At 38.3% G+C, this 27854-nt stretch overlaps 1 protein-coding gene across 1 annotated transcript; it reads left to right on the top strand.

Moving 5' to 3' along the window:
- Positions 1 to 189: 189 nt before the first annotated feature.
- slc6a2 (solute carrier family 6 member 2) lies at positions 190 to 27226 on the top strand. The gene is made up of 15 exons (XM_034867043.1): positions 190 to 307; positions 712 to 1154; positions 2738 to 2869; positions 5263 to 5500; positions 13806 to 13944; positions 14459 to 14593; positions 15472 to 15575; positions 17413 to 17537; positions 18318 to 18430; positions 20349 to 20477; positions 21379 to 21478; positions 22219 to 22319; positions 23213 to 23380; positions 24730 to 24801; positions 25399 to 27226. The coding sequence occupies exons 2-15, from the start codon at positions 863 to 865 to the stop codon at positions 25420 to 25422; spliced, it is 1872 nt and encodes a 623-aa protein (XP_034722934.1). The 5' UTR covers positions 190 to 307; positions 712 to 862; the 3' UTR covers positions 25423 to 27226.
- The last annotated feature ends 628 nt before the right edge of the window (positions 27227 to 27854 follow it).

Genomic DNA, 27854 nt, shown 5'->3' with positions numbered 1-27854 from the left:
TATAACTACTGTGCTCCCGAGTGACTGTTGCGCTGACAAGTCTAAAGCAGATGCACAAGTTTATGGGAACTTAAGCTCAGAGAAAACAGCGTTCATACCAAGTCCACATCAGACTGGAGAGAAAGTCTTCAATTATAAAATATCACGTGGAAGAGAGAGAGCAACCCAATTTAAAAGCCTGCATTTGATATCGTATCCACTGGCAGAAGGCGAGTCTTATGATCCCTTCTCAATGGGCAGTCTTCCCTCAGATGCATCTGGACAACAGCAGCATCGGGTCATGGAGAAGTGTCCCTAGCTTTACCAAGTACGGAGGAAAGCCTTTCAGCTTTACATTGCCTTTCAGATTTAAATATATTTAGGAACTGTGACATATTCAAATAACCATTTATCTTTTTTATTGTCTTTAAGAGGGATGCTTTTACGTGGTTGTTTGACAGCGCAAAACACGCTCAGCGCTCGGGGTGACGTGGAGACGAATTCGCTTTGAACTGTCTTTCACCTGCTATTGCTGGAAATCAGAATACACATGCAATGTTTTATTTGAATAATGTACAGGTATTAGCAGCACACAGACATTAGGTCTTACTGATATGGGAGGAATAATGTCACCTTTCCCACACCATGCAGTCCTAAACTGTATTTTTCGTAATTAAACTTTACGCACAAACACCAAACCTTTCCAAACTATCTGTATCCCCTCCTCTCCAGCCCGTGTACGCGGAGGTATCAGCTGTATTTTCGGTGGAGAACAGTCGCTTATCCGGTGTTTCGTCAGCGGGATTGTGGTCCTTAAACGCACCGGCTCAGACCTTCAGCTCCGCCCGAAGGCGCAGGGGGCCGTGAGAGCACCAGGGAGAAGATGAATATCCAGGTTCTGGCAGAACACAAGCTCTCGTCGGTGGCCCCGCTGAACTGCAATGTTGAGAAAAAAGAGGTTGAACTGATACTGGTGAAGGACCAGAATGGTGTCCAGTACACCAGTTCCTCCATCATTCAAACCCCTGGCCACCTCGCAGGTCCTCCCGGATCCACCGAGGACGAGCGAGAAACTTGGGGCAAGAAAATAGACTTTCTCCTGTCGGTTATTGGCTTCGCGGTTGACCTGGCCAATGTTTGGAGATTTCCTTACTTGTGCTATAAAAATGGAGGAGGTGAGTAAACTATATATTTCATATCGATTACAGCGCGTGCACAGATGCCTTAACAATTTGAAAAACTTACCATGGCGCGTCGCCATGCTCAGATATTAAATCTTTGTAGAAACATCAACATCAATTTGACAATGCGGGACTGGGTCGGCCAGGTACACTGCAAGTTATAATAAGTCCCCAAAGAAAAATGTAAGTAGTTTTGTTTCTTCATTGATGTTCTTTCTTCTTTCATTCATTTAGGGGTCAGGTGCCAAAGCGTCCCTAATTTTTACTTTCAAATCTTTCCAGTTGTTTTGACACTTTCGAACAAAGCTCCAGCTACAGTTATTCAGATTCGATTAAGATAAGATTTCTGTTATTTTTCTGTGTTGTTTTCCTAATTATAGTTCCTGTAATATAACCTACTTAAATTAGCTGTGTAAGTCTTCCATGCGTATTAATGGGAAGGTTATTTACTGTAACTCACACGATCAAGGAAAGGCATCATTTCTTCAAGCATGCACATGGGAAAAAGATAATAATGTGTAAACTGATTATCTTGTGAAAGGTCAAATAATTCCCGAAGGTTTTCAGGACTCCTAGTTACTCATTAAGTCTGGATACAGAATAATAACCCTAAAAACCATTAAAAACTGAAGGTGCACTGTAGTGCAGGGCGAAGAAAGTGGTGTGTGTAGTTGAATCACAAACAACAACGTTTTTTAACTTTAATAGGTTTCTGTTTTCATTTCAAATGTTTGGAAAATAGGACAAAATTGGTATTAATTAACTAATTACATTGTTATTTTAAAAATGTCCCCTTTCATAGAAGCTTGTACATGTGTAAAGCCACTGTAGCTCTAAAACCCACCTGTAGCTTTTTATAATGTCAAATTAATCATGAAATGATTTAGCATTGACTATCAATATCTGCTTTTTCCAGTCCAAATATAGTGTAAGGCTTATTTGCAACGGAAAAGGTGTCTGAGCTCAGGTGTACTCAGTAAGTGGGAATCTGTTTTCAACTATTTAGCACTAAAGCTGTAATGTAGTGAGAGAAAAAAAGTACAGTGTGTGTTGGTTTACCCTCAACAATCCTCATCAACAGAGCGCTCACTGCAATGCGTGCCCTGACGATTCACATGGCGAAAATCAACATGTTGTACTCAGTGCCATCAAAAGTCAACTGTCCTTTCAATCATGTTGGCCTTCAGCAAAATGTATTCATTACTGTAGAATCTAAAGTAATGCATACAGTGTACAGTGTAGATAATGTGTTATTTTTGATGGACAATGTCAAGAACACTTCAATTACAGCAAGTCATTTCCTTGTTGGTGGATGTGCTGCTGAGGCACAATGTGAAAGTGATCCTTCCTGCTTGTATGTTATGAAGTGTTGTTCTTTTAAATAATATCAAGACCTCCAAACACCATTTCTTTCCCCTTTTTTTCTTTTGGTATGTTGTTTTGGCATAGCACTTATTTCTACATTGAGCACCTATTCTACAACATGTTTTTTTTTCTGTAAGCTAAAGTCACAGTAGCAGGAAATTAGCTAAAAAATACTTAAAAATGTGAAAGCATGAAATGATTTCTCTCTCCAGGTGCCTTTTTGATCCCGTACATTCTTTTCTTGGTGATTGCCGGGATGCCATTGTTCTATATGGAACTTGCCTTGGGCCAGTACAACAGGGAAGGAGCGGCTACAGTTTGGAAAATTTGCCCTGTCTTTAAAGGTGAGCTTTAACAGACACACAGACACACACACACACACACACACACAGACACACACACACAAACACACACACACACACACACACACACTAAACTTGTGTGTGTCTATTTACTTCAGCCTTTATTTACCCTCTTTAACCCTGCAACGTAAAACTCAGTCATGCTCTTTTGTTGCTTCTCTTTAGTGCCGTGACCTTTTCATTCACCCCTTTGTTCTTGTCCTTTAATAAACCTCATAGGTTCATAAGTGTCACTTATAACTAATCTCTTTCACATCGCCTCTTTCTCTGTTTCACCTCTCTGTATTTTTCTGAACTTTTTCCTCTTGCACTTCCAACCTTATACCCCTCTTTTTTAAATGTCGATTTAAAATGAGTGAAGCAAAAGCAAATCAGGCTAGTGTCCACGACAGGCTGAAATACGTAGTTGAGGTCAATGGTGTTCCAAGGCAATTGAATTAATCTGAGACCCAACCAAAAATCTCAGATCAAACAATCAAAGATCTGTTATGTGCTTTTGTCATAGAGACAGCTTTGAGCACATTATAAAATACTAGACTAGCACAGATGTGTTGTAAAATAAAACTGAAACTTGAATAAAGTTAATTATAGCAACTACAAATGATCTTTTCCCTGTGATATGGACTTCACCAGAAAGCCAAACCTGCAAAGAGCTGTCCTGACTAGCACTAGCCTTCTTACGGATATCAGCAAGGAAATGAGATCTAACAACATGCATCTGGAAGCCTATCTTTTTCTTATGTTGCAGTCCCTTATACAACAGATTAACTTTTGAAGCAGCACGTTTTAAAATAGGTCCATTAGGCTGCACCATTGAATCAGAACAAGTCATTGCTTTTGTTGGCTTCAGGACTGAGGAGGGTTTGCTTTTTCCTGCTGAGAATGAGCAGGTGATGGATTTATGGCTTCTCCGTTTTTATGTAAGGATATAACATTCCAGTGGATACAAAACAACTCATCCCAAAATTTACTTAAGAGAAGAGTGCAAAATGATGGAAAGTAAGCATTAGTGCCTAGTGGATGTCTGTGAACACAAGGTTTAATGAATGACAATGTAAATGTACCCACCACTACATTCTGCCACAAGAATGTAGTGGTGAACATACCACCACATCGTTATGATCATGATGATTGTGATTACAGTGATGCCGTTATGATCACAACAACCCCAAGGTACCCCTCAACAAACAACAGTTGTCTTCCTGTCCACCTAAGGGACTATGCACAGCTCATTGACTGTTAAACAAGTGGACAATCTCTTAGCCACATACAGTAGTAATGTATTGAGAGACATTGACTGTAGAAGACTTCTGCCACTAAAAGTTGTTGAAGGATTGCTAAACTGGATCCAGCTAGTTAGACTCATGCACTCACAAATTACCACACAATTTAACTTTTTATTCATACAAAAACAAACAGCGCAGTACATTCTACCTGACAAGATACTTTCTGGGACGTGGTCAAAAAGCGTATGCTCATTCAGGGTCAATCACCTGCACATTTGCTGGAGAGCTCACCTATATGGCTGCCCACTGTCACCCAGTGTACGAAGACTTATTGACACACACAATTGGAATGGCTGTAATATTGACAATAACTTGATCTATTGTGAACGCAAAGGACCGATTTTCTGAATTTACACAATTTTCCTTTAGAACATAATTTGTGTTTGTGTTGTCACCTTTAGAATTCATCTTAATCTGTGGGTAATGCGTTCAGGCCAAGAGTGTGAAGGCAAAGGGCTTAGAGGTACTGTTACAAAAGATCTACCATATTTTTAGATGAGTATGATGTTCAATGCAGTAAGAGAAGTGATGAAATTTGTTTAATATGTAAGTGTCTGAAAGTCAAATATTTATATTGGTAATTGGTTTAAAAGCGAAAAGGGCAATTTGATGTTTACACGAATATGATGTGTTCACAGCCAAACTACACCACCTGGTGGAGGTACTTAACTTACAGTCAATCAACAAATGGAAATCTGTGTGTGTAAAAGCTTCAGTTAGTAAACAATATTGGTGTTTAGTAAGTCATTTGTCATCTGGTGCACAAGATAAACATTAGAGTTATTTGAGTTTCTAAAATAAATGCATTAATTCCATCAATGTTATCACACATAATCAAGCAAATATCAATGTTTCAATGTGTATCTGTACGTATCAGCAATACTGAGATGCAGCATGTATCTATACTAATTATTTGGGAACAGTTCACATTATGAAAGATCTATTAACAACAGAAAATGAATCAAACATGGTTGTCCCTAAAGAGAGTGTGTATTAAGTCAATTTGCACTGGGCTGCATCTGCACTGAGCACGGTGTGAGTGTAAACCACCATTTTGTTCTTCTTCACTAATAACTCTGTGTTCCTCAGGTGTGGGCTATACTGTGATCATCATAGCCCTGTATGTTGGCTTCTACTACAATGTCATCATTGCCTGGTCTCTCTACTACCTGTTCTCCTCCATGACCAATGATCTCCCGTGGCTTAATTGTAACAACATTTGGAACAGTGAGAACTGCACCGACCCAAAAATCCTCAACGGATCTGTCCTGGGCAATGGAACATCTTACGCCAAGTACAAGATCACCCCAGCAGCTGAGTACTATGAGTGAGTGATTCCTGAAATTCAAAGTGATTAATTAATTTATCAGAGAGTGACCTGTGTCGGCCATTGCATGAATTACATTTAATGCATTATTAGAAAAAATGTACTAGAAAGACTTCATTCTGACTTTTTCAATTTTTAACAGGAACATAACACCTTTTACATTACATCTATTGACAGACACAAACATTTTTTTTCCTTCCAACACATTTTACCAAAACCAGGAGAAAATAAACACATCAGATCAAGAAACTCACAGTCCCACTGCTGTCCATTCTCTGTTGATCTAATGCAACTCTCTCTGGCAACACTTTAATGAAATCTAAATTAATTCTGAAATCATTTGAAAATCAAAAGTCAAGCTATTTGGCAAATGGCAAAATGCAGTTGTCTGAATCACTGTTAGTTACATGGACAGATGCTGCTATTTAAATATTTTGATGATTACAGGACATTCACGATTGGTAAAAGATCAAAGCTTTGGCCTGCATGTAAATGCAGCCTCTGTCTTCATAACACCATCTATGTTTGAATGTTTCATTCATTCTCCATTGTACGATGTTTGTTTGATTTTGAGACTTTATACTCACACAAATTTGCTGAGTCTGTACTTTGAATACAGCCCACCTAAAAACAATATGATTCATTTGGAAGTGAAGCTTTCATGTTTTGTTTCATGTTGTCTGAATTATACTAGAACCTACATGTACTGTACATCCACGAGTGCACCAGTATCCACACAAACGCAGTGAGCAGTCACTGAAACGTGACTAGAGGACTCCAGCCATAAATATTTGCACTATAAAAGGTGTATACATAAAAAGTTCAAATGCACTCTTTGAAGTGCATGAAAAAACTCCAACTGTTTATACTTCAAAGACAGACAGTTCTTCCACAGCTTCTGTGAAGACTTGACTGTGCAGCCCAGAGGAAGTCTGTGAAGTGACTTGGACAGCAAAAGGGACACATGCTAAGTGTGACGCACAGAATACATTGAGCATGCATCTCGGCAAAAGATTGAGCTTGTGTAAAGTTCCACTCCCATTCTGCTGGGCTGCACAGCATCGTACGGTATGTTTATTTAAACAGTATATCTGGATATCTTTTACACTTTGAGGAACCCTCAAACTTGATATATTTTTAAGTAAGTTAACACTTTCACTTACCGCGAGGTCAGCATTCACATTAAAGCTCCAGCCTTGTGAATTACTACAGACTTTTAAAAAACTGATGCAATATTGCTCGAAGAGTAGACACGGTGCATAAAATCAGAAGGTAGACTGTGTTTCGGGTTGACGACTACACCTCACTTATGGGAAAGAATTAGTAGATGTGCATAGACGGACTAACGACAATAGGGTACTTCAAGACAGATTTTGCACGGCGGTTAGGCTCTGTAGGGGAGAACAAATCCTCCTGCTTACAGCTAACTTTGAGCACAGAAGCAATGCCAAGGCCCAGCATGAGAGAGTGAGGCCAACTGAGTCAACAATTCTCTTGCTTCACTTCTTTCAATCTTCATCCACACATCCTTTTGAGCCTATCGTGTTCAGATATCAAGTTGCAGGAAAACATTCTTTCAGACTTAGTTTATACCAGAGTTGGTGTGGAGTTTAGGCTTGATAACCAAGATGCTTAATGCAGTGTACTGTATTAGTATGGGGGCAATATTTTAGCTGATTTGTTGCCTAAAATGTACAGTTTGATAGTTTTTTAATTACCAAAGACAAACACACACAGAATATGCAATTTCATTGATATACTGACACTGCAGATAATGGCATTGTGGCCATTATCAATGGCAATGAACAATGAATTAAAGAAAGATGAGACTACTTGGTGACACAGGTATCTTTATGACATGTTAATGGATTTTTGGCAAATTGGAGGCTGAGGTATTTTCTCACTACACTGACTTATTTCACATACTGTAATTGTAGTTATTGATCCATTGTTGCTATAGAGCGACTTAAATGTTTAAGCCTATCCAACCTTGTATAGGTGGTTTGTGCAAGAAGCTCATAACGTCCCAAAATTAAGTTTTGTGTTAGGCAGCAACCTCTTGTGAGTGTCAGAGCACCAAATTATGTATATGAAGGTGGCTGGGTCAGACAAAAACAGGGTTTCACTCAGGAGACAAGGGTTTTTTGTCTCGAGTGAAACCATAAGTCAACTCTCACTTTTTTAAATTAACCAAGTTTTACTGACCTTAGTCTGTGAAGCATTGATGTTCATGATGTCATGTCATTCATTTTAAACGTTTTTATGTGAATCATTTTAAGCCATTTCCTAATCTAACTAAAACTAAAAGTTTACAACATGTTGGGAAGACCCAGCTGGTGTGACTTCATCATGTCCTTCATGACTGTCATCATGTGGCAGAGCTTGTTTGGAAGATGTGGAGTGGAAAGAGCTATGTAAAGACATGTCCTCTGCCAAAAAATTGACCTGGAAACAGAGATTTGGGAAATTCTCTGTAATTAATTTGATAACTTGTGCAGCCTCAAGAGATCAAAGAAACCTTCAAAACCTCCCAATTCACAGCATCATGTCTATAAACTCTACAGAATTCTCTTTTTTTCAACATGGAGCCTATTTTCCAATGTTTTTTTGTCGAAGTGACTGATAAGAAAAACAATCTTTGACATTGCTCCAGTATTAACAAGATTGCCACAGTTGGCAGCAGCGAAACAAGCTTCAATGTATTGTTTTGCCACTGAGAGGCTCAGAAAAATATTCTAGGCGTCTGACAACATTTTGAAAAGGATCCCTTCACAGATAGACCTTTAAAACTTATTTGAGACCTTTCTGTTTGACCAGAAACAGCTTTGAAGTCTCTGGCACTAAACCTACCAAACTCAATTTAAAAAAACAATTATTTTTGTGTGTATAGAGCCAACATCTTTTCACATGTTAATCGATAAACTATGTGTTCATTTCAACCAAAACTAGAGTTTTGATGTTTGGAAAAGTGGAAAGATGACCCAAAACGGCTTGTTATAGTGTTATTTTGTTTCTATTGACTTTGAATGAAGCGTATTTTACACTGCTAAAATGTCATGGAGTCCAGTGGGTTTAGTGAATACAACTTTGTGGATATTTTTAGGTTTAAAAAAAGGATCTCTTACTCTTTAACTGAAAAATTGACCTTAGACCTTTCCACAATGTTGTCAGACCCTCAGTGAAAGTTAATACAAGCTGCACAATTGCACATGTTAACATTATAGCTTGTTTCGCCGCTGCTAACTTAAATTTCTTGCTTGATACTGGACCAATTTCAAATATTGTCGTTTCCATCAGTCAAAACATACACTGTAAAAACTGTTACCTAGATATGACTTAAAAAATTAAGAAAATATTTTTCAACCACTTTTTATTAGTTTAGCAAACATCCTGTTTTTTTCAGTTGGTGAAACTTAGCAATAAACAATTTGGTAAATGCTAAATGTTTTGTGTAAAGTCTACAAATAAAACAAAAATAATAAGTTTAAATTGTCAAAATAGAGAAGATTTTAACCACAACTACTTAATTTAATTAGGTTACATTTAAAAGAAACATTTTCATGTGATTTTAGAATAATTTGATTTAAATCAAATCCTGCACTTACTTTTTTTAATTTTGACAAATTCTTAAATTCTGTTTAAAAAGTGCAATTTACTTAAAATAATGAGTTAGTATTGGCCTTCATTTACCAAAGAAACAAGAGTTATTTGATTCCAGCATTTAGTAAGCAGTCATCATTTGACATCACTGTTTTCAATTGGGAGATTTTCCTTTAAAATTCACTAGTTTAAATACTAGAACATGTGACCTCATCTTACCAACTGCAGCTTCATGCAATAGCTTGTCTTTCAGTGAGTACATCAGTTAAGTCATTTTAAAATAACAAACATTTTCATGAACAGAAATGATCACGGAAGTTAGTTTTGGACCCAGTGCAGAGTCCCAGAAAGTGCTTGAAAGGCCTTCATGTACAACTCAAGAATATGCTCATTAGGTCTATAAAAATTTAACATCCTTGACCAGATAAAAACAAAACAGTCTTCAGTGGAAGGCCAACAATCACGTTTCACTTCAAGAAGAATATTTTTGAGGCTTGTGAACTTGTAGGTTGGTTTAGGGCGCAGTGCATCAAGTCCCACAGAAAAAGAATTTTTGAAATACCTCATAATTTCTCAAACTTTGCACAGATAGTGGAGACTCAGCACGCATGTCACCCTAAGTACAAAGCAGCATGCTCTGGCCAGATTGCAGAGATTGGTAAGCACTGGGTTTCTCTCTCTTCTTCACTGCATCTGTTTAATGGCATGCACAGAACCCTATTCAGTGCATATCCAGGTCCTCGTGCAAACTGCTCTCTGCAGCTCCCTGTATGACAGACAAACATTTATTGTCATTTAAATCAAAATGACAATGTTATGGTCATATTTTGAACTTAACTTAAGACAATAATCTTCTCCTTGACTTTTATTTGAACTGGTAGCTTTTTTTAACCTTAAAATCTGTTGAGTTGTAAACCAGTTGTAACTTTTTTTTAAACAAAGTTACTTGCCACATGCCAACTGGAGCAAGAAAAAAAAAAAAAATTTTGTTTAAGGCATGTGTTCCTAAAACTTAAAACTTATTTTAACCACTTTTGCCTCACCTGTATCAACTCCATCAACAAGTTCTTGACGCACTGACCATCCACTCCCCTCTGTTCAAACTTAATAGCATCAGGAGCTGTGGAGTGTACTTGTCCAGCTGAGACATAAACGTTGATTCCAGTAGAACGGCACCCCCCCCCCACACACAAGGAAACGGTTTTGGATTACACAATTTCTCATGATAACAGTTTGAAAACAAAAACGTGTATTACAAAAACCTTTAACAGATGTATGTTACTCTGATTGCTTACATAATGTGTATCTGAATGAGATACCTCCATGCTCCATGGAGTAGACTTGATGGTCTCCTTGAGAAACAAAATCAAAGGTGAATATAACCATATGGAAAAACCTTTACAAAAACTTATGTTTTAACAGAAAACCATAGTTAAGGATCTACTCTGCTCGAATTATTGATTTACCAAACCTTTTATGACTAAAAGAAAAATGGTCCACTTCTTTTCATGTTACTTTAGAAGTTTAAATGAATTCATAAATGCTGCGGTAAAATTTGCAACATTAATCTGTTTGCTGATGCTGAAAGCAACTTGCATTGCCTCCGTTTCTTTCTCTAAATGGACATTCTTTCAGTTAGAGTTCTTTTCTATGCCACAGGTTGCTCCCACTAACATTACCATGCAGGCTAATTTAACGAGTGTGAAGACGCACAAGCAGCAATCCTTTACATGACTTGCAACAGTTTAGTCAATGCTAGTAATTATGGATTTGATTATTGAAATCTACTAAAAAAGGGTGAACGATTTGATGGTAATAAAAAAAGACAAAGTACAAACCACATTTCACTAAAAACAGAATGTTTAAGTTTAATGTTAGCTAATCATTTGAACTTAACATTCATGCACATTTAAAAACGCCTCGTGGCATCCTTAGAAAGTGAATGTCAGACAAACGGAAACTGAGAGCTATTTTAGCATGTGATAGAGAAAAATAGTCAGCTGCGCGTGACACTTTCCTGGACACCTTCACCCGTCACTGTGGGCATGTCTTGACTATTACTTTGCCATAAGTCCTAAAACTTATTTTTGTGGATAACTTACAACAGAATCAATTTTATGGTAGAAAGGTGCACTTTCACACTTATCATTTTCTTTTAACTAATTCTAAAAGCAAAATAAAAGAAAATTACTTTGTTGATAAAAAATATACATTTAAAAAAAAAATTGAATATTGAAGGACTTTTTAGAGTGCAGGAAAATAGGGTTCAGGTTGAAAATTTAAAAAAAGTAGTTACCCTTTAATGTTGTCTCATTGCTTTAAGGCATAGGCTACAAATTATGAAGCAGTTGAGATGGGCTTTCACAGAGTTCTAAAGCTGCCGGTGTGCTTCATCAGAAGTTTTTAGGTTGAAAATCTATGTAAACCCCCTTCCTCCACCTTTTTTGGACAGGGAATGGCTGCAACCAACATATTCTGTAATTTTTTCCGAAACCGGTTTCCCTAGTAGACGTCCAGGTGTGCGGAGCTGAGAAAATCAGCAGGGTTTAAAATTGTTTTTCAAGCTCTTTTTTATCTATTTTGTGTTTTTACCTTGCCTTTAAATGTAGCCTCTCAGATCAGCTCTAAACACTTCTATATTCGTTAGATCTAGTTCTAGATCTAGCCTGAAGTAACCTCATCTGATGTCATGTCAAGGATAACTAAACTTGACAAATGACTCTCATTTAAACAAAAAAATCTAATTACAAAGACACTTGTGAAGATTGCTTTCATTTCAATCGCACAAGGCATGTAACACATTTGTTCAAAGAATAACATTTAAAATAACAAGTATAGTGCATTCGTAATGCCTTAAATACATCAGGTTGTAAATGAGATAGAACCCCTTAGCTGTATTTTGATACCCAGGTCTGTAGTTTTTTTTATTTATATATATTTTTGCATGCCCTATTTCACGTTCTGTAACCAACATTAAGACCAGGCTGCATGCAATAGTGTGCCAGCCTAAAGTACACAGAGACAAACTAATGATAACATTGAGTGTTAGGATAGCAGCTGAGTAACGATAAGAGTAAATGTGTTTAGGTTAACTGGGCCAACGGGACCTTGATTGATGTTATGGTGATGTTATTTACTGGCAGTGAACTACCAATGCTATCAGATGTACTGGGAGGCCTGGAGGCATTACAACACAACTCTACATGGCCTCCAGGTCAGCGCATGGACTCTAAATTTCCCTCCCCAAATAAACTGACGAATTCACACCGTTATCTGCGTCCCCATGGACCCAATAACTTTGGATTTATAATCAGCGACAGATAAGTATATGATGAAGAAGAGTTCCACAAATCCTTTGGTCCCTTCGGATTGCATGTCTGAACATACTTTAGCTTGCGTGTTCCTGAGGGTGTTTCGTCTCGGGCTGTTGTGTAAGCCTGAGTATCAGATCCAAATCCAGTTCCGCTGTTTATCCGTAACATCACATGCAAACTTTGTTGAATCTTTTTGGAGTAAAGTCTTTGGAAAAAAAGTGAAGAGAAAAAACATAATCTTGTGTATTACTGTAAGTCCATTTTCTTTGCGTGTTTCTGAGGGTGTTTTGTTTTGTGCTTTTGTGTAGGCCATCAAGTCCAAATCCAGTTCCGCTCTTTATCCCTAACATCATATGCAAACTTTGTTGAATCTTTTTTGAGGAAAAACATGTTCTCATGTATTACTGTAAGTCCATTTTCTTTAGTGGTTCGCTCTTTAAGTGAGCTGTACAACCTTTTCAACACAAGACATAGTAATGGAGGTGAGCCCATAATGTCACCAGATGATAGGACAACATTGTGAATAAAGTGGCCACAGTAATGCTATGGATTGTATCACATGAACTTGGCCCTTAATCAACTATTATTACTAATTATAAGACATTCTAAGAATGAGCTTGCAGCTGGGAACAATATTTAGACACCATTTTTCTCCCTTTGTTTCACTGTGGCAAAATAAAACACTCAATCCTTGATCTGACAGCAAGTGTTTGGCACAGGGACAATACAGGTGAAACAATACCAAAATATTAAAAACCCTTAAGCATTCAAAGTCATTTTGTGTGTAGTTCAGAGAAAAAGATGGCAATCAGCAGATAGCTGTATTTATTGGCTTTACTAAGCCATCATCAAAGACCTACTTTAGGTAAAGAATATTCATTCTACATTATTGTTGAAACAAATTTGAATTCATTTGTTGTATATGGTCATTTGACAAAATAAATTTGGTCAATGATGAACTGGGATGACATGGCAGTAACAGATTGGAAATACTTCTTAAAGGTGGAGTACAGTGATGCATGTCCTAAGAGAGGGTCTATCCCATGCTTCATTTCCCATCTTCATTTCAGACACCTACAGTGTGGGCTGTTTGGCTAAGCCTCCCCCTCAGCTGCTACAGATCCTGGGTGGGTCGGTTCTACGTCTTTAAAAGTTAAGATGTAGCCAAAAGAAATAACCTATCATACCATATAAGAATGCCAGGTTCTGAGAAGTGGGTATTGTAGTTCTGTCAATTATAGGACGCAATTTTATTATCTATTAATAATACAAAGCAAATATTGATTTCTCACTGATAACAGAATACAGTATATCAGAATTGAAGAATATCTTTTGGATATCATGATACAGTAAATATTCTTTCTGTTGTGTGTGTGGGTGTCTTTCTGCAGACGGGGTGTGCTACATCTCCATGAGAGTAGGGGTATCCAAGACCTGGGCCTACCTCGCTGGGATTTGTCATTGTGTCTCGTGGTGGTGGTCTTCATCCTCTATTTCAGCCTGTGGAAAGGTGTCAAGTCCTCAGGGAAGGTACAGGCCTACTTTCTTGATTTTTACTTCTTTGCTTAAACAAAATCTTAGAATCCATATTATTTCATGCCAACTATAATATCAGCACAAATGTTTGTAGATGTGATACATTTCGCAGACATGTTGTAAAGCAGCTCAGTATAAACTGTTGGTACTGGGTCAAACAAGTCAGGAGTCAGTGACAAACAATGTGTATAATCCACTAGCAAACAAGCTGCAAATTATAGCAAACATTGTGATTTTGAAGTTACAATCAGAGTGTTCAAGTTATCATATTTACTACATACTGCATTACAGATTGTACATGCAGTATTGTTTCATGCTGTATTAGTGTTGCACATACTGTTACAACTCTAAGAGTCAGATGGTAAGAGAGGGGGAGTGGGACTTTTTCACTTTTCTGTTAATATATAATATTGGCTACATTCTGAGCCTGTTTATTGAAATAATAATTCAATGAAAAAGGGGCTGCATGATGTTTTTTTCCCTTTTCTCTGTCTGTGTGCATATTCAGGTGGTGTACATCACAGCTACCATGCCCTACGTGGTTCTTTTTGTTTTGTTGATCCGAGGCATAACTCTACCAGGGTCCATGGACGGCATCAGGGCCTACCTCCACATAGACTTCAAACGGCTCAACAATCTAGAGGTTAGAGACACAACCCCTTCATGTGTGTTAGTGAGAACAATAAAGGATTCTAGCTTTCAGTATGTAATGCAATGTTTTAATGTGTAAGTTGTGTTTTTTTGTAGAACCATTCCTTTGTGTTAGACTGTACGTCAAAGTCAGAGGATTTAGAGAGTCTTTTGTTTGGTTTAAAGACATTTATTGGTGAAAGTATCTACAGTAAATCTCTGAGGGCTAAAGGCTAGATTCCCACTGGTGCCTCCCATACTGAATGTATATGAATGAATGTACTCAATGTAAATGTAAACGGTTCTTATTTAGCGCTTTTTCTAGTCTCAACAACTACTCAAAGCGCTTTTACATAGCACAGAAACCATTCACCATTCACATGCATTCATACCTTGTGGCCAAGGACGCCATGCAAGGTAACACCTGCTTATCAGATAAACACTCACACACATTTACACACCAATGTGATGCGCAGCATCGGGAGCAACTCAGGGTTCAGTGTCTTGCCCAAGGACACTTTGACATGGGACTGCAGGCCACCAACCTTCTGAATGGCAGGTGACCACTCTACCACTGAGCCACAGTCGCCCAATACTCAATGCACACAGACCTGACATACAACCTTCCACTAGCTGAGTCGATGTACTGTTTATGTGTAAGAGTTTAGAAAAAGTCAGTTATGTATAGCTTTAATTCACATCTTTTCCAAACCAGAGCCATGTGTTTTCCAAAGAAAGCCACACAGGTTGGTCTAAATAATTGAATGATGGAAATAATTACCTAAATAATAAAAATCTACATTTTCAGATTAGTGTGGTATTTTAGTCTGGAAGTATTGTTTTTTAGGAATTCAAAACCTTTTTTTTTTTTTTCTTTCATATTTGCTTTAGGTGTGGATTGATGCTGCCACCCAGATATTTTACTCACTAGGAGCAGGATTTGGAGTGCTCATCGCTTTTGCCAGTTATAACAAATTCGACAACAACTGCTACAGGTAAGAGTTTGCCTTTTATTTGTGTTTTTTTATAATACAAAACAAGCCCACAGCAACATAACATCCTGCTGACTTTAAGCAGCCGGCCTTCTCCAGGATGTAACTGGATCACGCAGTGGCAGAGGTGATGCTAATCTGTTCGGCTGACCCGAATGGCAAGCTGTTAACAGGACAGATAAAGTACAGGGTAGGAAGGTTTGCCAGATAATAACCAAAGGGTGTATGTTGACGGGTTTTTCGTAGCGCTGCTCTTCTTCAGGAAAAGCAGGCATTAGATTATGAGGTTGGCTTATCTTTTTCCACAATAATAGGTAGAGGTGGGGCTGTTAGAAGCAGACGCTATTGGCAAAACAGCCGGTTATACTATTTAGTTAATTTACTACACCCAGCAGACAAAACCTATCTTGCTGAAGCTACTGAAAAACTGTTAATGCTGACATGATCTCACTGCTGCAGTAAAGCTTTCTAAAAAATGATTCTTTTCATATACGTCATCTCCCAATGGGGGAAATATAATGCAAAGCGTCTTCACAAAGGCTTCCGAGCTAAATAAGTGCAGACTTGTAAGTAATTAGCATAATGGCCCTTCCATGTCCTGTCTTGTTTCCTCCACCTTGTTCAACCCCAGACAAGGCTTCCTGACTTCCTCCCCTTTCATGTCCTATTTAGAAATGTGTGTGGACTGCTGGCAGGTGGGATTTGCATTATCAAATCTGAACTAGGTGAAAGGCAGCAACCCGGATGAGCCTGTGCTGTTAGAAAATGGGCACCCTTTTCTTAATGTCTACAGGTGGCGACAAGATAGGTTTGACCTGCAACAGTGTGTCTTCCTGCATGCAATCCTATGACTTTTGTTTTACTTCCCTGTGTTTGTGGGTCCCTTTTTTGCATCCTTTTGTCTTGGGTTGATCTTGCTCACCCCTGCACTGCACTTCATAGTTTTTACCTTGCAAAATCTAGAAACTAAAAACAGGTTTCTATCAACTTGGCTTGCTCTCTTTTCTTCAATATTTTTTTACTGACTATTCTTCTGTCGTAAGACTGTGTTTTTTTCCGTTCTTTTAGATGGAGGGTGAGAATGGGCGAGTGGATAAGAAGTTTTGTCTTGCCAAAACAGTCTTTTTCATGAGTTTTATCTTGCTATAAATTCCTTCTTTTCATGAGTTAGTTTGACATCCAAGACTTTAAGTGAGGCACAGGTTCTTGTGATGTAAAGCAGCGCCTGTGCATGTGGGTAATGACCTGATCAACCAAACTGAAGAGTGAGATGGAATAAAAACTGGAAAAAAACGTTTTTACCAACGTTCTTATCACAGTCTGCACCCAGTACAAAAAGAAAAGGGAGGGAAAGTCAGTGGTAAGAAAATTCTGTGTTAAGAGATATCTGTTTCTCAGCCCAGGAGGAGGCCATGGTTGAGATGACCCTGTTCAGTTTGTTAGCCACCCAGTGGCAGGTCAATGGCAACAGAACAGCACGCTAATTACCCAGGAACCACCAAGGAACAGAGAACAGAAGTTTCTCATAAAACAGAATATCCGATCCAAAACAGTGTTTTGGCAGACAATAAAAACTTGAAGGATATCAAGTAACACATGGCTTCATTTTGACTTTACACGTTGAGGTTAAAAGCATGTTACTGGCCTAATGTCTTTTATAAAAAGAGATAGTTTGTCACTGTAAAAAATAAAGTTGGTGACTCGCCAAGCTACATCTAAAAACAAAAATGTTGGAGATTGGTAGCACGGACCTTCAGGGTTGGACAGTTGTGGAGTTTAGAAATGGAAAATGTACAGATAAAGAAACCAAGCTTTCTTTTTTGTTGTTGTGTGTTTCTAGGGACGCTCTCTTGACCAGCACTGTGAACTGCGTCACCAGTTTCTTCTCAGGGTTTGCCATCTTCTCTGTACTTGGTTACATGGCTTACAAACATGGGGTGAAAATTGAAGATGTGGCAACGGAGGGTAAGTGCTGGTGTCCATTGCCCTGTTCACACCTGGCATTAACGTGCATCTTGAGTGTTCCGATCACAAGTGGACGGCTCTTAGTAGAATTTTGTATGCAGTCAAGACGCATTGAGGACGCATTGAGATCCAATATCTCAGACCACATTTGGATGTGGTCTGAGCCACATGTGGCCAAACATTCTTAATGTAGTATGCAAATAGATCATGGGCCACATTGAAGAACCTCCTACTCAACTGACATCCTCTGCGTTAGCAGATGTACTCACTTGTTCACAAATAAGCTTCATATTAACACAACTAAAGATGTTTTAAAGCCCGAATATGCATTTGATGCAAGTGTATCAATCAATTTGGGCAATTTGGTTTGAGAGGAACATGCCAAGGACCAGTGTGTAATGTTTTGATTTCTTCTTTTTCTTCTTTTAATTTCCAACAGACTAGGCACAGAAAGTGCATTACTGTTGCTCGGCATTTAAAAACAACTACGCATTTGGTCAAGGCAAACAGAAATGTATGTAGAGATGTATGAGTTTATTTGTATATAGTGCAGAGAGCTCCCACATGGTCACTCGAGATGCATTTGGAGACAGCAGGATATTTTGCATCTTTTTTCTCACTTGCTATGGCAATATTTATTGATACAATATTTTGGTCAAGCATACAATTTTTCACTTTGTAAACATTTATGAAAGTCATTGTTTTTGTGTGTTTTTGTGTGTGTGTGTGTGTGTGTGTGTGTGTGTGTGTGTGTTTGTGTGTATGTGTGTGTGTGTACAGGGGCAGGATTGGTGTTTATCATTTACCCTGAGGCAATTTCTACACTGCCTGGCTCAACATTTTGGGCGATTGTGTTCTTCATCATGTTGCTGACTCTGGGCATTGACAGCTCGGTGAGTCCCAACAACCACTTTACAAAACTCAATCATATGCCTATGACCTGAAGTAGAAATATCTATAGCAGGATCACCACTCTGCTACATACATTTCCTTAATTCTAAAAGCACAAATATAAGAATAAAACGCAAGTTGATTGGTGAATATTACTGATGAAATACATGCATACAAAAGGCCCTTGTTCTTAAACCAGCCATTGTTTCTCTTGTGTTTGACCCAGATTTAAGAAAAACAGTACTCCCTGTTCTGTGCCTGTACAGAACAGTGAACACGGTGTACTTTTGGGGGTTTGAAATTATGTCCCTGTATCCTGTTGGAAGACTTGCCCATTAAACCCGACATTTATTGGAACATAATAGTCATTGCATGCTCAGTGTGCAAGTTCATCTCTAAGGAACTGTGTCGTTTATTTTTCCTAAAGCACATATTTGTTTTGAATTACGTGAGATTTACATGATTTATGTGAACAAGTCTGCTATAACATGGAAATAACACTGTGACATGTCTTCCAACTTAAGTTGGCAAAATAATTGTAACGTATCACATATTCACAATCTCTTTTTTTTTCTCTTTTAAACTTTCCTTGGTAGCATGGTTCAATTTATGAGTGTTAGCATACACTGTTAATGTAACAAAAAGGTAATGTTAAATAATTGTTAAATAAATAAACATCTACTTAACATGTGTTATTCAACATGATAATATCAATGTGTGTAATATTTTGGATGGATACTGCCAACTTTTAAGCAGGGCATATATTGAAATGTAAATAGTGTCTAATACCTCTGTGGTGGGTAAACCTTTCATGACAATCATGAAGTTTGATGACTGAAGGTAGAGGCAAGTTGTAGAATTTAAGTAAAAGGAGTTGAGTGGTGTGGGCTGAACTATGTTTCATTGTGAACAATGTAAAAGTGACTGTGAACAGTCTCCAGTAAAACTAACTTTGACATTTCAAAAAGCCAGAAGTAATTTAACAAAACATCTGCCCAATGACTCACTCAGGCACTAAATAAACAAAAAGCAGTTTAATCACCTCCTATCAGTCAGCTATGCTCCCTAAGTATTTATCTTCTCTTCTCAATCATTTATCAAGTAAATCAGATGACGGCAATGTCATTACTATAAACTGTAATGTACTAGGTACGTACTGTGTGTGTATTTTTGTCTATCTGTGCCTGTAATTCATTATTAGGCTGATGTTAGTCATTGCAAGACCTTCCTCCGCAGCGCTGCCAAGAAGGGTCTGGCAAGTCCACGCAGCATTCCTGGATGGGAGAAAAACATGCTCTGGTTGCCAGATTGGCATTACTTTAAACCAATCACAATCATCATGGGCGGTGCTAAGCGCCGTATGTAGCAATGGTACATCTGCAAAATAGCTCCGGGAATGAACTTATTTTGGTGGAACATGTATGTTCAAAAGTTGTTTTAGTCGTGCAAAAAAAACACTCAGATTGGACAGATAGTCTAGCTAGCTTTCTGGATTTACCTCGCAGAGATCTGAGAAAAGATTAACTGTTGTCCTCCTAAATCAACAAGAGTTTAACATGCCAACGCAAAGGAAGCCCAAGGCAAAGGCTTTACGGCCTAAATGAGTGAACAACAGCAATGGAGCATTTGCGGAAGTGGAACGTTGTGGATCTAGGCTATAATGGATCCAAGACACAGTCCCAGTCCAACTACGTCAAAATTGAAAGCAATTCCTATCAGTTTGTATCAGCATACTTAAAAAAAAACTTTAAAAGATAATCCATAACAATTTTGTCATGTTCAAGCTCTGAAGGGATCTCTTCTGGCTCAACCATTTTCAGAATGCAAAACTGACTGTAATCAAACTGTAGACAGTCAGTTTGACTTAGAATGCTTTCGCTGGGTTGACATCTCACGTTTTTCTCTGTTTGTTTCCACCAGATGGGTGGTATGGAGGCAGTCATCACAGGCTTATCAGATGACTTCAAGATCCTCAAGAGACACAGGAAACTGTTCACCTTCGCCACTGCCTTTGGAACCTTCCTGGTTGCACTCTGCTGCATTACTAATGTCAGTGAAACTTTAAACTCAACACTTGAATGAAGTACTTGTCAAAGCCCCACTTTAGACATCATGCCAGCTGACACAATGCTTCACATTTTCTTTCAAAATCTAGCTCTGTATTCTTTTCAGCCATGCACAAAACACTGTACAAAGAACAACCTACGCCACAATGTTGGCTGTCTCACAGCAATAAATATTGTTTTTAAATATTTCAACTTGGTGGCAATCCTCTGTAATGATTTGAGGGATGGCATGTAGTGTCAAAACATGATAAATGAGAGCTTTATACTGGATTTGACTGCTGCCTGGTAGAAAGGATTCAAGTCTCATGACGTTATGTTGTCACTAGGAAGTTTCAGGAAAGATATCCCGGAACTCTTTCAAAGGAAAGATCAAAAGCAATCTTGCATAACACTCTGATGACAAATTAGAATTTAGTTAAAGTTGTATCCTGGAAGGAAATGTTTAATTTTCTTTCTAGTCTCTATTCTTTCAGATTGCATCAGCACAAGGGGAAGATGCCAACCAATAATAGAAATACAGACTTTGGTGATTCACATGGTTTCTTCTCTTTATCAAATCAATGAAATTATTGTGTAGTGAACGATGCCTTTCTCATGCTATTTCCGTTGCACAAGATACAGATTGTACCACTTCAGACACAAACCAAGGATTTATTGTACAGAATCTCCATTACACACGTCAATCTGTTCTTCATCCTCTTCAAAGTGCACTTCAAGTCACCTCAAATGGCAAAACGAGCATATACATGTATAATCTGATTGCTTATTGACTGCACACAAGGGTCCACTTCTTTTCAAAGGTGAAGATTTATAGACCACACACACATACACACACACACACACTCACACTAAACATACACTTCCTCTTCCTTCCCTCTCTGTAGGGTGGGATCTACGTGCTGACCCTGTTAGATAAGTATGCAGCAGGGACTTCTATACTATTTGCTGTGTTGATCGAGGCAATTGGAGTGTCATGGTTTTACGGTATGCAGTTCTACAGTACTTTGGCATTAAATTGTTTTGTTTTTACAATTACTTCTACTTTTTTATATTATGTACTCTTATTGCATTACAAAATGACATTGGCAACATTAGTCATGAAGTCATAAAATGAGAATGAAATTAGCAAGATAAAACATCTTATCCACTCGCCCATTCAATGGGAAAAAAACAACAACAAAGTGAAACATGTAAGATGACAGAAGAATAGTCAGTGGCAAAAATGTTGAAGAATAGAGAGCAGGCCAAGTTGATAGAAACCTGTTTTAAGCTTTTAGATTTTGCAAGATAAAAACTATGAAGACCAAGATCAGAAATGTAATCACAAAATGACGCTTAGTATTTGTAGCTTACATAGTTCTGATCAATGTTAGAGCCTGTTGACTTTATCTCTCTGTACTTTCACATATGCAGTACAAGACAAAATGATGCAAAAAAGGGACCCACAAACCCAGGGAAATAAAACAGAAGTCATAGGATTGCATGCAGGAAGACACAGTTGCAGGTCAATGTTACCCCGTCACCACCTGTAGACATTTAGAAAAAGGTGATGAGTTATGTCAGCTCAAGGTCAGACCACGTCAGACCAGGACAGCAAGCATTAAGGCCATGGTGTGTTGCGTTACTGTCCAGTGAGCCAGCACACTTGGCACAAAGAACCTGCTGAAGCCTACATTCATTACACGTTTTAACTTTGGCTCTTTACTTTCTCACGCACACTCCAGGTGTGGACCGCTTCAGCGAAGATATCGAGCGAATGATGGGCTTCAAGCCAGGTCTCTACTGGAGGCTGTGCTGGAAATTTGTCAGCCCCACTTTTCTGCTGGTGAGAAGAATAAAAAACATTACATTTAGCTGGTTTTCCCGAACAGGGATAATGTCTGTTTCCAGACGAAAGGAGTATAAAGGGATCCTTTATTCCAGCATGCAGGAAACACATTAGTGTGCTTGTCAGTGACACAGGTATTTAACATAAAATTAGAATTTCAACCCTAATAGAATCAATAGCTAAAGTAAATTAATATGTTGTAATAAAGTATGGCACATAGGAAAAAAGCTTCGACGAACCACCACAGGGTGTGGCTTGTACCCATAGGGAATGTGGGATCATGGAGGACAGTTTAAACTTTAGAGCACCACCTGGCAAGTTCTTCACTGGCAGATGAAATAGAAAGTAGCTTGCGACTCCACGTGCAGAAGAGAAAGCCCAATCCTGTGTCCACTGCTGTCCAGGGGAGGGATTAGACAGTTATGTGCTTCCTTCAACACAAATGGCTATCTGCACCGTCCCCTGGGCAACTATAAATGTGTAACACGGGCTGTAATGCAGGAGAATTGGTCATTCCACATTGTAAGTATAAGGAACCATTATTTACAGATATATATTTTGGTATATAGGGTACTAATCCAATGAACATGCTTTTGTACTCTAAAAGAGTAGACATGCTTGTCAAAAAATTGCTACTTAATGGAGTGCAACAATTACTCTGTTAAGTGAGCGTTTTCATCATGCACAATTGTGCACATCCTTGGATCTGCAAGTAAAAGGTTGGATGAAGTGGATTATAATTGGTAGGGTGTGCTGGGGTATCATTGTTTACTGCAATTATTTTAATAAAGAGACGTGGAGCATTACAAGCAGCACTAATAGAAACAGATGTAACACTCCTTATGTGTCTGTTTCTCTTTTTTCCCTTCTCTCCCTTCTGTCTATCACAGTTTGTTGTAATAGCCAGTACTGTGACATCAACAGGCCTAAAGTATGATGAGTACGTCTTCCCTAATTGGTCCAATGTAGTTGGCTGGAGTGTGGCCATGTCCTCCATGCTGTTTGTTCCCTGCTATGCCATATACAAATTCTGCAGCGTACCAGGAACATTCAAAGAGGTCAGTATCAAAACATTTATGTCACACAGGGCATAAAAAAGACATTGTAAGCTAGATATGTTTAGTAGTACCATGACTTAAATTGCTGTCAGCTTGATCACTGACAAGTAGGGAATACTGTTTAACTTTTTTGAATGACACAAGCACTTGGTGAGATCAGTTTGTACTTACGTACATATATGTTACAAATAAAATAGGATCTCGCGCAGAGTGTAGTTGTGAACAGTACAATTGTGACTAAAGGAATACATGTTGTACATGAAATATACTTAAAAATAGCAATCTGATTTAAGCGAGAACTTTCCACTCTCAAATGATGAATCTGGCACCGTGAGAACACTTTCAAATGAAATGATTGCTTCAAAGCATTGAGAGTTTAGGATCACAATCATCAAAGCACCAGGGAGCTATTTTCATCGCTCAGCAGTCAATCAGTGTCAGCTTCACTCTACTGTAAAAGTGATCACATCCCATTGGTATTTCCCGTTGGTACTCAGGGTTAAAAATTCTTTTCAGGTTCTCGAGTTGTGGCTGTTTCCACCTCATAATAACTAGAATAGACATCTCTGACCTTCTTGATAAGGATTCCTCCCAGGTTCCAAAAAGTATTGGCATATTTGTCAGAGATAGAGTCCATAATGACTGTTATTAATGCCTGATGTTAGATTTGATTGCATTCACGATTGCATGTGAAGAATCCTACTCCAGTGTTTACTCAATATTCTGTCCTGTTTTTCATTTCACTAACTGTCTTGACACTTTAGACCCGGCGACCCCCTACTTGTCCTTTAAATACCCTTTTTCCACCAGTTCCGCCACCTGACCTGCTTTTCCCCCTTTCTCAGCAGCTTCCTATTTCCCTGATTGCTTCAGTAGTGTTAATACTGGCACAATCCATTAGTCAGTTGTCACATTGTCTTTTGAATTAGGCTTATGTTACCTTACCGAATAAACAATCAACAACAATACCCAGTAACTGCCTGATAACTGGACTCAGTGTGACACTGTCAGTTATTCATTATTTGCCTTCTGGTTTTGACACTGCCCATTTACTGGAATGAACCTTTTGGACTTTGTTACTCACCTCGATTGTGCAGTCTTGCTTGTGGGTTCTTGTCTGTTCTGCGTCAATGAGCTTTTACAACCTTTAACATATCAAGCAGTATGTGGACCCTTTGGATCCTCTAAGAATATGCAGATGTGAAAAGTCCTTTAAGAAGGCAAGACATTAAGAATCAAATAAGAAATAAAAAGAAGAGATCTAAAAGGCCAAGTGTATGGTTTATAAATGCCTCAAAGATAGTACTTGTTTTGTGAGTAGTGTTGTAATTGCTTTTTTTCTTTTGCAGAGAATAGCCTATTGCATCACCCCAGAACATGAACAGCATTTGGTGGCTGAGGGAAATATACGGCAGTTCACAGTAAGGGCGACTTTTTGTGCTTCTCATTAAAGCAACACTAGAGAACTTTTTGTACCCTAAAATAATTATTCCAAAATTGTTTCAGTTGTTCATCACCTCATAAAAGGGTAAACAGCCCTTTTGCGTTCACTTTAGGGCTCTCTACCGGCTATAACCGCTCTAAGCAAGTTTGCCAGATCAGTTAGCGGATCTGTGGCTCGAGTGAGACATAATGGGACAATTCCGCTTCCAACCGCTAGGGGGACCAACGTGGGAAAAGTTCTAGTGTTGCTTTAACCAGGTTAATTTGACCTAGCTAAATGGCTGCAATTAATAATTGTTTGGGAAATAACTTGTGCACTGACTATTGCTAATTGATTTAAAATTTAAATTTTAGAGTAGAGACAGAGATGTTTTTTTCAGTGTAGGCTTTTTAAAGAGTGGCTTAGAAAAACAACCAATGAGGACATAATAACTGCTATGAATTATTAGCATGGAGAAAGCAGGCATCAGTAACTGAGAAAAGAAATGCTAATCTAGGCAGTTAAAATGGAATCAAATACATCGGACACGGAATCACATAACAGACATATAGTAAGTCTTTCTCTTGTTTTCCAGCTTAAGCATTGGTTGGCCATCTGATGGCAATCACCCAGAAATAATTCCCTCATCCATCCTCACATCTGGTGTTTGGAGTTCTTGTGTGCCACCAGTGGTCGGACAGACAAGAAGAGCAACAGACTCCAACATCTCTCAGCAGCTTGCCTCTTCTCCCTGTGCACTTACTACCCAAGGCCTTTGCTGTCAACTGTAGCTTCAAGCACTTTGATTTCCGAGTTAGGCCTGTTAACATTTTGAAACCATTCAACAGCTTCATCTCATAAGGGAGGGGCACCCCATGGGGACAATGTACTGTAATTTGCCCATGGACATTTTTATTTTTTTATATACTATTTGAATTAATCATAACTTTACTTATGTATGTGATGCGACAATTATCTCCTAGAAGGGATATAACGTTATAATAAAACCAAAACAATCCCGTTTTCCTGTATATCAACATGCAGAGGAGTCAAATATTTCAATTTTTTAACTTTTTTAGGTCAATCATAATTTATTATTACATCCCTGTTACATTGGAAGAAAGTCTCTAGTCTTGCTATTCTGTTGGCATAGTGGCTTATCTGTGTCAGTGCCTTATCAAGCGAGACACACACGTTTCTTACAGTCCGTAGAGGAAGAAATAAAATCAACTGTGTTGACTCAGGAACCCCACCAAATCAAGCCACAGTTAGTTGATGGCAATCTTTTGATTTGACCCGGTCCTTTGATAAAGAAGTCAAACAGCTGGATGTCAACAGTGCATCAAGGTCAAGCTCCTTAAATGATATCAGGCCTGCTATGACACTTTTGTGTCACATTCTGTCACAGAAAAGGGAAAAGGGCAGGCATCACTCCAAAACTTTAAAAGAACTGTGGCAGGCTTCATTCACCTTATACTTTGAAACATCAGACTCACAACCAGGCCTTAATCTCAAAGAAAGTCTAAGGCTGAACCTGGTCAGTGCCGGCTGCTTACTGAAGATTTAGCAAAACAAATGCCGTAACTTAAAATTTTGTATTATTGTTGTGTGACTTTTACTTAGCAAATGTTTGTTCAGTACTTCTGAGGAATATATGTGGCTTTTCCTCCAAAGAGACAGCGAGATAAAGAGAGTGTGTTTGTGTGTGTGAGTGTGTGTGTGTGTGTGTGACTGTATGTTTGTGTTTGTATTAAGATGTATTTGCAAACCATAGAGTACACTGATAGTGTACAATACATGGAGGAGTAACTGCTGTCAAATGCTTCTTTCAGTGCATTAACTTAAATGCATGATGTCAACACTTATAATTTCTATTTGAAACATATGTTGTGATGTTCCACTTTTTCATCACTATAGAAGTGCCAATATGTTCCTTTAGGAATGTTTTTGATTATCTTATTCAGTTTCTCTTTTTTATTTATTGGAATGAAGAGGAATTTTACCCATGAATTACAACAAACCCTTAATGAAAGGAATAAAGCCACAAAGAAAAAAAAATCAAATCTATGTGGAATATATGAGAAGACATAAAAAATATATTCTTCTGTTATGTATAATCTTGTATTTATCAAATTGTTTATAACAAAACGTGAATGTAAAGTATTTTAAACGTAAATGTCCACAGTCATAACATGGTGTTTGATGTATAGCTAAGATAAACTATTTAGAAAAAGTATTCTTCAGAGTAACCCTGGGATACTTTGTCACATATGAATGTGAACAAATACATCCTAGCTTTCCTGGACTATGTTTACAAAAATTCTATGTACAATACCAATGTCCTGTTGAACGTGAGTGAAAACTATCTATGAAGAAGTCTAAAATATTCACACTATTATAATAAAGAATTTCTTCTACGCACACTTTCTCTGATTAAATGTCACTTTTCAGAGACTTTTGGAGCCTTGTGATCTTGTCTAACTCGGTTCAGTTTTACTGCTGACTGAGGGTTTCTGGTAGCGGCTGATTGTTGCTTTTTCTCTCCCTGAGTCCAACTGCATCTTAAATGTATACTGTACCATACCATCAGTTTGTCAGTTTTCCACCGTGGACACACTATTAAAAATGCAGTTAAAGTAGACATGGCTTGCACAGCTTATTTGCGTGGTTCTAATGTGATTACTTCACGAACTGCCATGAGACCGGTTTGCAGACTGCAATAAACCACAACACATTTTCCATCTCAGAATGTTGTCTGGACTTGAATCTTGATCCTCAATTGAGCTTACTTCTGGAACACAGTTACACCATTGATTAATGTTGGGATTGATAAATGAAGGGCATTTTCTTACATGATATACCGGGCTCCAGGGCAACAATGGCTCTGCTGCAGCATTTTTAGAAGGATGTGTTAAAAGAATCAGACGGTGTTAAATGTGGTTGATTACCTTGAGCCTTGAATGTGTCTGTCATATTAGTACAAAGGAGCATGTCAGGGTTAATAAAATGTAAAATGCCGGTAACGCAGAATAATTTGTCTCCAGGACTCCT

This window comes from Etheostoma cragini, chromosome 1 (genome assembly GCF_013103735.1).
Source record: "Etheostoma cragini isolate CJK2018 chromosome 1, CSU_Ecrag_1.0, whole genome shotgun sequence".
NCBI lineage: Eukaryota > Metazoa > Chordata > Actinopteri > Perciformes > Percidae > Etheostoma > Etheostoma cragini.
This window is presented reverse-complemented; position numbering and strand designations above follow the sequence as displayed.